General features: G+C 43.2%; 1 protein-coding gene across 4 annotated transcripts in view; it reads left to right on the plus strand.

The window, feature by feature from the left end:
* Window positions 1-11,190: 11,190 nt before the first annotated feature.
* LOC117412946 (nuclear factor NF-kappa-B p105 subunit-like) overlaps window positions 11,191-13,775 on the plus strand; it is a 53,405-nt gene continuing 50,820 nt past the window's right edge. For all 4 annotated transcript variants that reach the window (XM_034021597.3, XM_034021600.2, XM_034021599.3 and 1 more), the window contains exon 1: window positions 11,191-11,272. In XM_034021597.3, the coding sequence (XP_033877488.1) occupies window positions 11,204-11,272 (69 nt within the window). In that variant the 5' untranslated portion in view covers window positions 11,191-11,203. The remainder of the gene's footprint in view (window positions 11,273-13,775) is intronic.

Below are 13,775 nucleotides of genomic sequence, written 5' to 3' on the forward strand. Positions count from 1 at the left end.
ACAGCGCGGGTGAAGGTGTCAGCACCCAGAGTGAAAGGAAAGTTTGCTTCCAAGTGTTTTTTAAACCTCATTACATTTAGAAAAATGTCCTCGATCACACATGTGCCAGCAGAGGAAGTTGAAGTGATAACAACAAGCAATCATATCCCGTATATGAAAACAAAGGCACAGTGGAAAAAAACACCACTCTACAGCAGGCAGTTCTCAGAAATCTTGCTATGATGTCAGCACAAAATGTGCTGCCTGTAAGAGTAAAAAGTGATAAAAAAAATGATGGACTGAATGGGCTAACACTGCTTCTAAAACACAGAGTAACTATGAGGCACACAGACATACAGAACATTTTTGCATTCCTAAAGACTAATTTCTTATAGGAAATCTGTGTGCTTGCTGACCCGTTGTTGCTCATGGGTGCTTTTTACTGCATAGAATTAGTTATATCTTCATATTTTTCCAGAAAACATGCTATTTTTTGTTTTGTTACAAAGAACAGTATATAAATGTTTTAAAGCTATAAAATTGAAGTCACCGTATTCGTTTTTTGTCTGTATGCCAAGCGGACAATTTGTGTTTTTCTTGAATGTGTAAGAAAAAACAAATGAGTCTTTACAAAAGTCCACAAAACAAAATTCAATGTCCAGTCATATTTTTCAGACCACAAATACTGGTTACGAACACATATTGTAATATGTATTGTACTTCTTAAAATGTATTACCCAGAATTTTGACCTTTGACCTTTTTCTGGTTCCAGAATACATATAAAATGGCCCAATCTTAATGAATTGTTGGTAATTTACTTTAGGCATTTTAAGAAAATGAAGAAAATGAAATAAACTATCTGTTAATTATTTTTTGTGTGATCAAATGTTTATTAAGGATAAAACATGCCACCCCCACCCCAAGAAGGAACTCAGAGACCAAATCAATCAGTGGTAAGAGTGGACGCATCAATCAATGCTTTGACAGACCCTGCGGCCGCCTCCCAGGCCAGCACAGTCCTGCCCCCGGCTCCGTGGATCATATGAATAATATCAAGGAAAGCAAGGACCCAATGGCGCAAGGGGACGGAATGTGGAGGCCGCCATCGAAGAGCTAACATTTTTTTGCTGCAGTTAGGCCAGCCAACCAAATCCGCTTTTGCTGCAGTGAAAGGTCAAGAGAAGAATCGTCATTTAGTAATAGTATTCTAGAAGAACAAGGAATATCTTTATCAAGAAAAGTGGATCGAGTAGAAGAGACCTGGTTCTAGAATGAAAGTACATCTGGGCACTCCCAAAGCATATGCAAAAAGGTGCCCATGGTACCCCGGGGACAGCATACGCATAGGGGTAGGGGAAAGTTTCATTTGAGGTTTTCTTCGAGAGGTTAAATATGTCCTGTGAAAAAAATGTAAATGAATAACATGGTGATTAGGGTTCTCAGAAGCACATTTTAAATGAGCCCAAACAGTAGCCCAGGATATGTCATTATCAACAGGAGATATGTCTTTATTCCAGGTAGTATGGATCACCAAAGGTTTGTACAAAGCCTTTAGAAAAAAAATATATAGTGTAGAAACCAAACCTTTTGATTTTCCCCTCGTAAATCCAACAACGCATCGAATGTGTGGATTGGCAGTTCTGTCTCCCATGGGACTCCATACGCACGCATTGCAGAATGCAAGGAAAGAAAAAAGAGGTGCCTGGTAAATGATATTGCAACTTTAAGTCTTGGAACGTGTGAAGGCAATTATCTTTAAAAAATATCTGCAAGAACATGAATACCTTTGTCTCTCCATTGTGGGAAAGAAAAAGGGCGACTATCCGATAACAGCACACAATTATGAAAAATAGGAGATTGAGTGTGCCATTTGAGTTGAAGTTTAGTATGCTTTTCAGCTGTGCGCCAGATTGTAATTAGGTGAGAAATTATATTTATTAAATTAAATTATAATATTTAAGAGATACACCAGAGTAGACCTGATCTTGGAGTCCATGTGGAAGCACTAAGGTTTCCTCCATTGATTGCCATGAAACATGTGCATTGGGGTCTAGCCAGACTGTAATTGGGCACAGCACAAAAGACCAAAAATAATATCTGAAATTAGACAAAGATAAACCTCCTGTGGATATCTCACGCTACAGAGTGGAGAGTTTAACACAGGGACATTTCCCCTTCCAAACAAATCTGAAAATTAAAGCATGTAATTTGTCCCAATATTTAGTAAGCGGGGGAGACCAGAGACCAGGTATGCTGTAATTGAGAACGAAATGCATAGCCGTCATAAAAGAACATTTTTGCTGTCAGTTTGTGTGAAATGTGTTTCTCTGTTCCCCTGTGGGCTTCTTATCCAGCACACACCTCGCTGATACGTGATGATGGAGTTATTATTATTTATTTCTTAGCTGACGCTCTTATCCAGGGCGACTTACAATTGTTACAAGATATCACATTATTTTTACATACAATTACCTATTTATACAGTTGGGTTTTTACTGGAGTAATCTAGGTAAAGTACCTTGGTCAAGGGTACAGCAGCAGTGTCCCCCAACTGGGATTGAACCCACGACCCTCTGGTCAAGAGTCCAGAGCCCTAACCACTACTCCACACTGCTGTTCCTTCATGGCCAGGTCTAGAACATCATGTGAAATTCCTAAACAGTAACTGTAGTTATTTGTTAAAAGTTAGATACACTTGTATGTGGGTGTCAGGGTGAGTAGTCCTAAGTGAAAATGTGTGTTTGGATATGATAGTCACTAACAGTACTGGAGCTGAAACCCCATTCAGGAAATCGCAGAAGGGTGCATTATTTTGTAATTAAGGTTCATCTCTATCTTAACAATTGTGTTATGTATTGTTATTGAAGTATGCAGGACACATTTCAAGTAAACAGAGGGCAATATAGTGCTGTTGGTGTCTCTTATTAGTGGTTGCCAAGATAAATGTCCAGGATCCTGTTCATGAGTGAAACTGCCCAGAACAGACGATTTAAAAAAATAAACACCCACTGGCTCTGATCCCTGTGCTCGGTCATGTTGTAACGGTCACTCTGCACAACCGAAATGCAGCTGCACTGTCCTCTCTAAGGAGATATCACTGACCCTATTTAATATTATCAAACAAGTCAGCAAGAGTGACAGACAGCAAACACAGGGACGTCAGAGGTGTCAATTTCATGAACAACCGCTTTATTGTTGTGAATAATAATATCAACAAATGAAAAAATAAACAAAACAAAATACAAATGGGTATAGAACAGAAAAAGATGAAATGTAGACAACAGTAATTCCCATAATGATAAGAAAGAAAAGAGATAACTGTAGAGAGCAGGTAAGTAAGTAAAGGTGCAGGTAAGTATGTAGGTACAAACAGAAAGCCAAACAGTATAAATAAATAAAATAAAAAGAAGTGTAGTGTCTGGAGAGTCTCCAATAAACCCACACAACACAAACACACACACACACACACACCCACAGAGAAAGACAAACCCACACTGACAAACGCAACACCCAGACACACCCACAGAGAAAGACAAACCCACACTGACAAACACAACACCCAGACACACACACAGAGAAAGACAAACCCACACTGACAAACACAACACCCAGACACACACACAGAGAAAGACAAACCCACACTGACAAACACAACACCCAGACACACACAGAGAAAGACAAACCCACACTGACAAACACAACACCCAGACACACCCACAGAGAAAGACAAACCCACACTGACAAACACAACACCCAGACACACCCACAGAGAAAGACAAATCCACAATGACAAACACAACACCTAGACACACCCACAGAGAAAGACAAACCCACACTGACAAACACAACACCCAGACACACCCACAGAGAAAGACAAATCCACAATGACAAACACAACACCCAGACACACACACAGACAAAGACAAACCCACACTGACAAACACAACACCCAGACACACACACAGAGAAAGACAAAGACATAAGTACAGAATGAAATAAGTACAGATGAAATAAGTACAGATGAAAAACAATGACATGGAAACAATCACATGTAACAGCCTCCGTGGCGATTGTGAATGACAGGTAGGCCCAACAAGTCCAGTACTAGCAGTGTAATTGAAATCCATACAAAGTAACAAAATAACAAAACCAAAAAATACTGAAAACCAGTAGCAAATGAAAGTAGAAAAATCCAACAAACCAAAAAAGGAATAATGGTGTAACAGGTGATTAGAAGAAAATCAATGCCCGCGGCACACAGCCCGACTCACACCGTCCCGACTCATCTCATCTCAACTGACCGTACACAGTCTGGATGAATCGTAGCAGTGTGCATGCCCTTAAAACCAAGATTATGCAGATTTCAGTCGGGATGTCTTCAGATTTGAAGATTAAACATGTTGAATCTTTTTCAGACGCATTTTCGTTCAGATGTGATCAGTCTGTCTGTGTGCGGTGGTTACCGACCAAGACTGACTGAGCCCGATTAGTCATAAGGGTGTCAACCAATGGTGAAGCAGGTTTAAGTGACATAGCTTGTCATGTAACTTGTCATACAAGATGGCGGAATATTGACAGCTTTAGTTCCACAGGTAAAAATACATTAGTCTTGAATTGCTCCGAGTGTCCTGAATTAAAAAACACCAGCTATGTGCACATTTGAATAGTTTTTTTTTTGGCGTTTACTAATCAAAGGTAAATTATCAATTTACCTTTTTATTATCAATCTACTGGCAGCCTATATTTTCTTACTGCGCTAAAACAGAAGTAACCGGTGTGTTTAATGTCAATTGTGACGTCAAACCAAAACTGAGCACAACTGATCGCAGAATCTGTGCATATTCAGATGAGATGAGTCGGGGCGGCTTGAGTCGGGCTGTGTGCAGCGGGCTTTAGAAAATGGAGACTGCCACACCCAAAAACAACACTAAACAGACCTTGAATCTACAGCTAAACTTAAACAAGCAACAGTGAACAAAAGAAAAGAGTTTAGACAAAGTGCAAAAATCAGAAAGGATACACCAGTTTTATCTAAATAGTTGAAGTACACTGAGGTTAAGTTTGATAATGCTGTGGTTTGGTAATGTTTTTCTTCAGACTAAGGAAGTCTCCCTCCAGCTAGAAGTAATCAGCCTTCTTATGAGCTGTGATTGGAGGAGTGGAGATTTGAATGAGCCAATGGGGAGAAAGGATGAACAGAGGAGGTTTGAAAGGAACTATGGGAATTTAAGTTTAACCTGGCCAGGCTACTGACCCTACTTAAAGGGACAGGTGGGTGAGTTTGTCCACCCACATTATGTAGCATTGGGCTTGCTACAGTGTCCTTCAGCTGAGTGTGTTTCTGCGTTCTGTTCCCAAGGAGACGGCACTGAGGGTGTTGCTCACACAGTGCCTCTGCGTGAGCCGGCTTAGGGACCACTGTGTTCACAGTAGATGCCGTCACAAAGCTACCCTCTGGAGCAGGTCGCTTTTGTGATGGCTGGAATTAGGATGGCTGTGTTTACACCAGAAAAAACAGCCATCCTAAGAGCTAAGCCAGCTCAAAGCTGGCTTAAAAGAGGCTAGTGTAAATGTGGTATAAAAGACTATCCTGACTGGGAAGGCATTAATAAAAGAAACTACTGGTGAAAAGACAGCTGCCTGTGTCCTTATGTGGCTCTACTAAAGAGCACATTTCACTGTAGAAAGACCTGCTAAAAAGGCGGGGTTTGTTTAATTTATTTTCTATGGTTATAAGTGTGCCACCAGGCACTTAACTGCTTGTGTGACTCCTGATCTGCCCAATAGCCAACCTGTCTCACCTGCTTTAAACCTTCACCAGCAGCAATGCAGCAAACACAGCAGGTGGGAAGGAGTGCACATGCAGCCCACATACATAAACATAATGTAAAGCAAAAAAACAACACACATATAAACTACACAAATACATATTGTAGCGATCCATGTATTGTGTTTGTGTACTGTATTCCCTCTTGTTTCTACTGTCTGTTAATGCTGCTGTATTGTGTTCCTCTCCCCCCCGTCTGTATTACCTGTACCTGAGGGTTCGCTCTGTCTCTGGCTGTGCGAGCTGTCCCTGTCATTAGCTGTTCGCTCTGGCACCCGATTAGAATAAAGGGGCGGGGCTAAGGTATAAAAGGGGGCGTTGCACGCTCATTGTGGTCGGTGCAGAACAAGTGGCTAGAGCAGTGGGTTCTGGAAAAGAGTCATAAATAAAGCTTTGAACTTGGAAACGGCGTGTTGTCTCCTTCTATCCTGCACACTGCGTGAAACGCTACACTGGTGTCAGAAGCGGGTTCAAAACAACAAGTAATCCAGCGTTGAGCAGGAGCAGATAGAAGACAGAGATGGACCAATGGCTGTGGTACGACACCGAGCCGTCATGGAACCGGTGGGACGGCGGACTGGAGGATCTCCTCTGTGACTTGGAGGAGCGAGGATGGTGCCTTGCCTGCGGGGAGTTCGGGCACCAGGTGGTATGCTGCCCCTTCCAGGAGGAAGGGGACCTACTGCCTTCCTGAAAACGAAAGCGGATGAGGGATGGCCGTTCGAGGAGGCTAGCGAAGGAGTCTGGATCACCTCCAGTGTGTGAGATGGGGGCCTACCGCTGCAGCCGCCGCCGCCGCCGCCTGAGAGAGGGCTGCCGCCGCTGCTGTGTGAGAGAGAGCTGCCGCCTGAGAGAGCGCCGCCGCCGCCGCCTGAGTGAGAGCTGCCGCCGCCTGAGAGAGAGACGCCGCCGCCTGAGAGGGCCACCACCACTGCCGTGTGAGAGAGGGCTGCCGCCTGAGAGAGAGCTGCCGCCTGAGAGAAGGCCGCCACCGCCTGAGTGAGAGCCGCCGCCGCCGCTGCCGCCTGAGAGAGAGACGCCGCCGCCTGAGAGGGCCACCACCGCTGCCGTGTGAGAGAGGGCTGCCGCCTGAGAGAGGGCTGCTGCCTGAGAGAGAGCTGCCGCCTGAGAGAAGGCCGCCGCCGCCTGAGTGAGAGCCGCCGCCGCTGCTGCCTGAGAGAGAGACGCCGCCGCTGCCGTGTGAGAGAGGGCTGCCGCCTGAGAGAGGGCTGCCGCCTGAGAGAGAGCTGCCGCCTGAGAGAAGGCCGCCACCGCCTGAGAGAGAGCCGCCGTCGCTGCCGCCTGAGAGAGCGCCGCCGCCGCCGCCTGAGTGAGAGCCGCCGTCGCTGCTGCCTGAGAGAGAGATGCCGCCGCCGCTGCCGCCTGAGAAAGCACCACTGCTACCTGCTTTATTAAAAGAGCTACCGCTGAAAGCGCCAGTCCTTTTAAGGGCTCCTGCAAGGGGCGCGACCAAGGGACAGGAGCAAAGAGAACCGCTGCCGCCTGAGGGAGAACACTTGTTGCCTGAGCGCGAGCTCCTGATACTGGGGTACCGAGAATCACTCAGGCCAGCAGAGAATAGCAGATTGCCTTCTGCACAGCACGGCCCGCTGGCTCACCCACCAAAGGCCCTGGAAGGAAAACCGGACATGCGGGGAGGGGGTCTGTGTTTCAGGGGTGGAGGTTGCCGATCCCAGTCATATGCTGCATGGAGCCCTGTGAACTTTTTGGGGGAAAAAAGGCTAAGGTGGGGGTAGTGTAGCGATCCGTGTATTGTGTTTGTGTACTGTATTCCCCTTTGTTTCTACTGTCTGTTAATGCCGCTGTATTGTGTTCCTCTCCCCCCCGTCTGTATTACCTGTAGCTGCGGTTTCGCTCTGTCTCTGGCTGTGTGAGCTGTCCCTGTCATTGGCTGTTTGTTGTGTGTGCCCATTGGTCCTGGTGTGCGGCTGGGGACCAATGGGATAGCTGTTCGCTCTGGCACCCGATTAGAATAAAGGGGCGGGGCTAAGGTATAAAAGGGGGCGTTGCACGCTGATTGTGGTCGGTGCAGAGCAAGTGGCTAGAGCAGTGGGTTCTGAAAGAGAGTCATAAATAAAGCTTTGAACTTGGAAACGGCGTGTTGTCTCCTTCTATCCTGCACACTGCGTGAAACGCTACAATATTATACTGTACTGGAAACTCAGCATGTACAAAATCTAGTAAAAATAATGTGTCAGCCCCTACCTCTGCTTCAATGTGTCAGCCCCTTCCTCTGCTTCAATATGAAGTTGCATTGTGCATACAAAATCAGAAATTGCATACATAACAAAAAAAGATAGAATGGCTCCATCCTTAATAACAAAGGAATGCCAATTAAAATAGTGGCGTTATGGAAGTGTCAAAGTCCTGTAGACTCCAGATTGCCAGTCGTCTCGATCAGGCATTGAGTCTACATTACTGGTAGCGTAGTATATGAAATATTCTGATGTCTGCTGCCATTTTGTTTCTGGATCCCTACCAGGGAGAGTTCTATGCCTTGACGTGGCTGCTATCATATTTTCAGCACCAGAAAAATGTGTACAAGCCTCTATCTGCAACCAACGGCAAATAAAGGAAGATAAAAAAGATCTAAAATCCAGAAGCAGACCGATGTTCCTTTGAGGGGATTCTAATTGCAACAGACTTGGTTATTGTATAGCAGCTGCTGCATTGTAGAACTTATGCACTATCAAGGCTATCAATGTGCAGCTGGTTTTACAGCATTTTTTTTTAAATCGTGACGAGGTTGAAGGCTGTCACAACATTGTGCTCAATGCTCTTTGCTTTTGTTTTCGTTTATTTAGCGTATTAGGCTCTCAAGATCAGCTGTGTTGATCCTCTGGGTTTAAAGACTCTCAAGATCAGCTGTGTTGATCCTCTGGGTTTAGTCGCTCTCAAGATCAGCTGTGTTGATCCTCTGGGTTTAGGCTCTCAAGATCAGCTGTGTTGATCCTCTGGGTTTAAAGACTCTCAAGATCAGCTGTGTTGATCCTCTGGGTTTAAAGACTCAAGATCAGCTGTGTTGATCCTATGGGTTTAGACGCTCTCAAGATCAGCTGTGTTGATCCTCTGGGTTTAGGCTCTCAAGATCAGCTGTGTTGATCCTCTGGGTTTAGGCTCTCAAGATCAGCTGTGTTGATCCTATGGGTTTAGGCTCTCAAGATCAGCTGTGTTGATCCTCTGGATTTTATATATTCATTCTACACATCAGACAGAACTCTTTTTCACTGCTGCACAAATTCAAGCAAGGTGGTAAATCTATGCAAGGTAAAACACGCTGTATACCTACCTAAATTCTATCAATTATGTAATTTCAGGCAGACACAGATATGTTTTTTCTTTGAATACATGTGAAGCAATGTTTGAATATTATTATTAATCGTAGCCTACATTTTGTTTTTAGAGTGAACCCCCAAAACGTATTTCAATCAAAAATATCTAGTTTGTTTGAAATAGGCTATTTGTTTGTTTTTGATTAACATTTCTTACTGAAATAACAGTCATCATCAACTTAGTTGGTTTGATCAAAGTAGAATGTGAAAATATTTCCATTATGGCCTACTATAGATGGTTCTCCGTAGTGATGCGATCTTCAGTGGGTGACACCTGCTGGTGAACAGATGTATTTCAGTTTTCTTTGAATTCTTGAAAATCATTTGAAAGCCACACCCTCAACCATCACAGCAGCCTCAATTGTGCCTTAAATTGTGCCAGATGATTCTGCGACACGGGGGTAAGAACATGTGGTTCCCACTATAAATCAACAGCTATTTTCAAGTTATTACCTCTAGTATAAGCCAAGGGAACCAGACATAGCAGCCCCTCCCTTTGATTAAACTTGTATGTGATTTCTTTTTAAAACAACACTGTCAAGCACCACCAGGCCTCAATCAGCCTACAATTCCACTCAGCTTGTGATGACTGGCTCGAGCTGTCTGCTCACTGACGGAGCCAGACTCACGTGCACATGAATCAGGGGTTCCATCCTCAGTCACTACCTCCTCCTCTGACCCTGACTCACGTGCACATGAATCAGGGGTTCCATCTTCAGTCACTACCTCCTCCTCTGACCCTGACTCACGTGCACATGAATCAGGGGTTCCATCCTCAGTCACTACCTCCTCCTCTGACCCTGACTCATGTGCACATGAATCAGGGGTTCCATCCTCAGTTACTACCTCCTCCTCTGACCCTGACTCACGTGCACATGAATCAGGGGTTCCATCCTCAGTCACTACCTCCTCCTCTAACCCTGACTCACGTGCACATGAATCAGGGGTTCCATCTTCAGTCACTACCTCCTCCTCTGACCCTGACTCACGTGCACATGAATCAGGGGTTCCATCCTCAGTTACTACCTCGTCCTCTGACCCTGACTCACGTGCACATGAATCAGGGGTTCCATCCTCAGTCACTACCTCCTCCTCTGACCCTGACTCACGTGCACATGAATCAGGGGTTCCATCCTCAGTTACTACCTCCTCCTCTGACCCTGACTCACGTGCACATGAATCAGGGGTTCCATCCTCAGTCACTACCTCCTCCTCTGACCCTGACTCACGTGCACATGAATCAGGGGTTCGATCCTCAGTCACTACCTCCTCTAACCCTGACTCACGTGCACATGAATCAGGGGTTCCATCCTTTGACCCTGACTGGCAGATCTCATCCACAGCATTGACCCTGACTGTGGCAGATCTCATCCACAGCATTGTCCCTGACTGTGGCAGATCTCATGTAGGTTCTGAAAATCAAACAGCTAACAATGTGTGCGGGGCTCTGTAGTGTATTTCTGCCTGTAAATGTTAATAAAATGAGTATTAATATCAATATTAGTAGTAGTCGTAGTATTTAGATTATTATTCGTAATATCGTTATTATTGTTTTTGTATCCTTATACCAAAGTTTATCAGAGTAAAAACATAGCAAAGTGTAATACATTATAGTGAAAGCATTGTAAAGCACAGATAGGCGATAAAGCAAATAAAAAAATAAAAATAAACCCTTGGCAAGTCATAGGAAACTGGTAATAGCACAGTATGACCATAGGGAAAACTGCAGAATTACTGAGCAAATATACTGCGGTAAATTTAAGTGTACTATTATTGCTACTATTATTAATATTAGTAGTAATAATCTTGCATACATGCATTTCGAATCAGGAATCACCACTATAATGTTTTACTTTTGTTTCTTAACATTGAATTAAATCTTGCTCTTTGTCTGACATGACCAAGGTGGAAATGTGCATCCGTTTGGAACATTCCAGTGTGATTTATTAACCAATAACACATCAGATAATTGTTTTGAATAACCAAAAACAGCTGCCACACTGTTTGTTCAAACCTTAGTTTCAGAATCGCAGCGTTAGCAAGATGTGTACAAAAGAAACTCGTCATAACAAGCTCAGGAAGCAAGACTGTGTGTCTCCGCGAAGACTAAAGGTACAGTATGCTCTATAAAGAAATGAAAACATGTTTGTACTTCATAACAAGTCAAAGTGTAGACAGCAACTATACCTGGCAAAGATACAGCTGTGCTTGAAACAACGTTTCTACAATATTGTTGTCAATATTCTGTGAGATATTCCTAAAAAGAAACGACAAGCATGATTTGTAGTTAGAAATTGCATCTATAAAAGCATCGCTGAGCTTTTACAGAAGGTGGGAACTACCTTGGTGTTAAGGGATTTTCCAAGGGATGTTTAGCAGCAGAAAATTAAAAACATACCGGTACTATATTTATAGAACAAACCAGAGGGGTTTCACTGATTCACTGCGTAAGGCAGCTGTGATCAATTTCATTTTTTGTTCATCATTTAATAGAGGCATAAAAAGTAAACACCTGCTGTATTTACTGAACTAGATGTCTTTATCCGAGTATTTTAACATCATTTCAATGGAAAAGCTCTTTTTTTACTGAATTGTATGACTGGTACTACCATTTTCTTTACCACTTTTCAAGAAACTGAACATACAATATTATGGACTAAAGCACTACTCCAAATTATCACAAGCACGTTTTTCCTTAAAGAAACAAACCCTAATTACAGTTCTGAAATGAGAAAGACTCCTTTCAGGAAATGTCTGATTGGGTGCAATTTTCCTTTTTGAAAAGAAAACTGTCAATTTCTAATAAGAGCTTTGATGTTAAAGTGATGAAGGACAGACTCTGCGTTGTATTGTGTAATTCACAGTATAGACGCAATCAGCAGGGGTATTTAGCTCACATTAATGGCATGCTGATCAGGGTTTACAGCTCGCTGTCACTGCTTTAATAAAAGCTTAAGATTAGCCCATTATCTTTGATCTTTTATTACGTGTTGTGGGAGGACCTCGGCATAACATATATATATATATATATATATATATATATATATATATATATATATATATATATATATATATATATTACTGTTGAGATGTGACAGTCCTTGTGATACCTTGTGATAGACAGCATGTACTTGAATATGGACTGTCCAGAAAGAGGTGTTTCAGTGCCCTGGTGTGGGGCAGGTCTTATGACGTTAAAGAGGTGTTTCAGTGCCCTGGTGTGGGGCAGGTCTTATGATGTTAAAGAGGTGTTTCAGTGCCCTGGTGTGGGGCAGGTCTTATCATATTAAAGAGGTGTTTCAGTGCACCCCTGGTGTGGGGCAGGTCTTATGATATTAAAGAGGTGTTTCAGTGCCCCCCTGGTGTGGGGCAGGTCTTATGATATTAAAGAGGTGTTTCAGTGCACCCCCAGTGAGGGGCAGGTCTTATGATATTAAAGAGGTGTTTCAGTGCACCCCTGGTGTGGGGCAGGTCTTATGATATTAAAGAGGTGTTTCAGTGCACCCCCAGTGAGGGGCAGGTCTTATGATATTAAAGAGGTGTTTCAGTGCACCCCTGGTGTGGGGCAGGTCTTATGATATTAAAGAGGTGTTTCAGTGCACCCCCAGTGAGGGGCAGGTCTTATGATATTAAAGAGGTGTTTCAGTGCACCCCTGGTGTGGGGCAGGTCTTATGATATTAAAGAGGTGTTTCAGTGCCCCCCTGGTGTGGGGCAGGTCTTATGATATTAAAGAGGTGTTTCAGTGCCCCCCTGGTGTGGGGCAGGTCTTATGATATTAAAGAGGTGTTTCAGTGCCCTGGTGTGGGGCAGGTCTTATCATATTAAAGAGGTGTTTCAGTGCACCCCTGGTGTGGGGCAGGTCTTATGATATTAAAGAGGTGTTTCAGTGCCCTGGTGTGGGGCAGGTCTTATCATATTAAAGAGGTGTTTCAGTGCACCCCTGGTGTGGGGCAGGTCTTATGATATTAAAGAGGTTTTTCAGTGCACCCCCAGTGAGGGGTAGGTCTTATGACATTAAAGAGGTGTTTCAGTGCACCCCCAGTGAGGGGCAGGTCTTATGATATTAAAGGAGGAAACATTTACATTCACTGCAGTAGTCTCTCTTCCTTGTGTTGGATTTGCCATTTCATATTTTCAGTCACTTCAAAACATTTTTAAAAAGGATCCCCCAAAGAAAGTAAGTATATACAAATATAAAATCAGGTTCACAAACACTTAATTATGTGTTACCTTATACAAAATAGTATTGAGTTTTTTATAAATTAAATAACAGTGTGATGGTGGTGACTTTGAGAAAAATATATTTAATACTGAAGTCCTGGCTGTCCGTTATTAAGTAGAGAAAACTGGTTTTGGAAATCAGTGAAATGCATTTAGAGAACAATGCAAACATACACTAATCTATAGTATATCTATACTATATATAGTAATCTATACTATATATAGTAAGCCAACAAAACAAATATACATACCTAATATATCTAAAGTAGATTTTAATATACGTTTTTAATTCATTTATCAGTAGAGCTTCTCCAGCTGGAACATGTACAGTGGTAGGTGTTTCCACTTCTCACCTTTCCAATGCTTAAGGAACTAACTTTGTGAGCCTCAAGA

This window comes from Acipenser ruthenus, chromosome 23, assembly GCF_902713425.1.
Source record: "Acipenser ruthenus chromosome 23, fAciRut3.2 maternal haplotype, whole genome shotgun sequence".
Lineage (NCBI taxonomy): Eukaryota > Metazoa > Chordata > Actinopteri > Acipenseriformes > Acipenseridae > Acipenser > Acipenser ruthenus.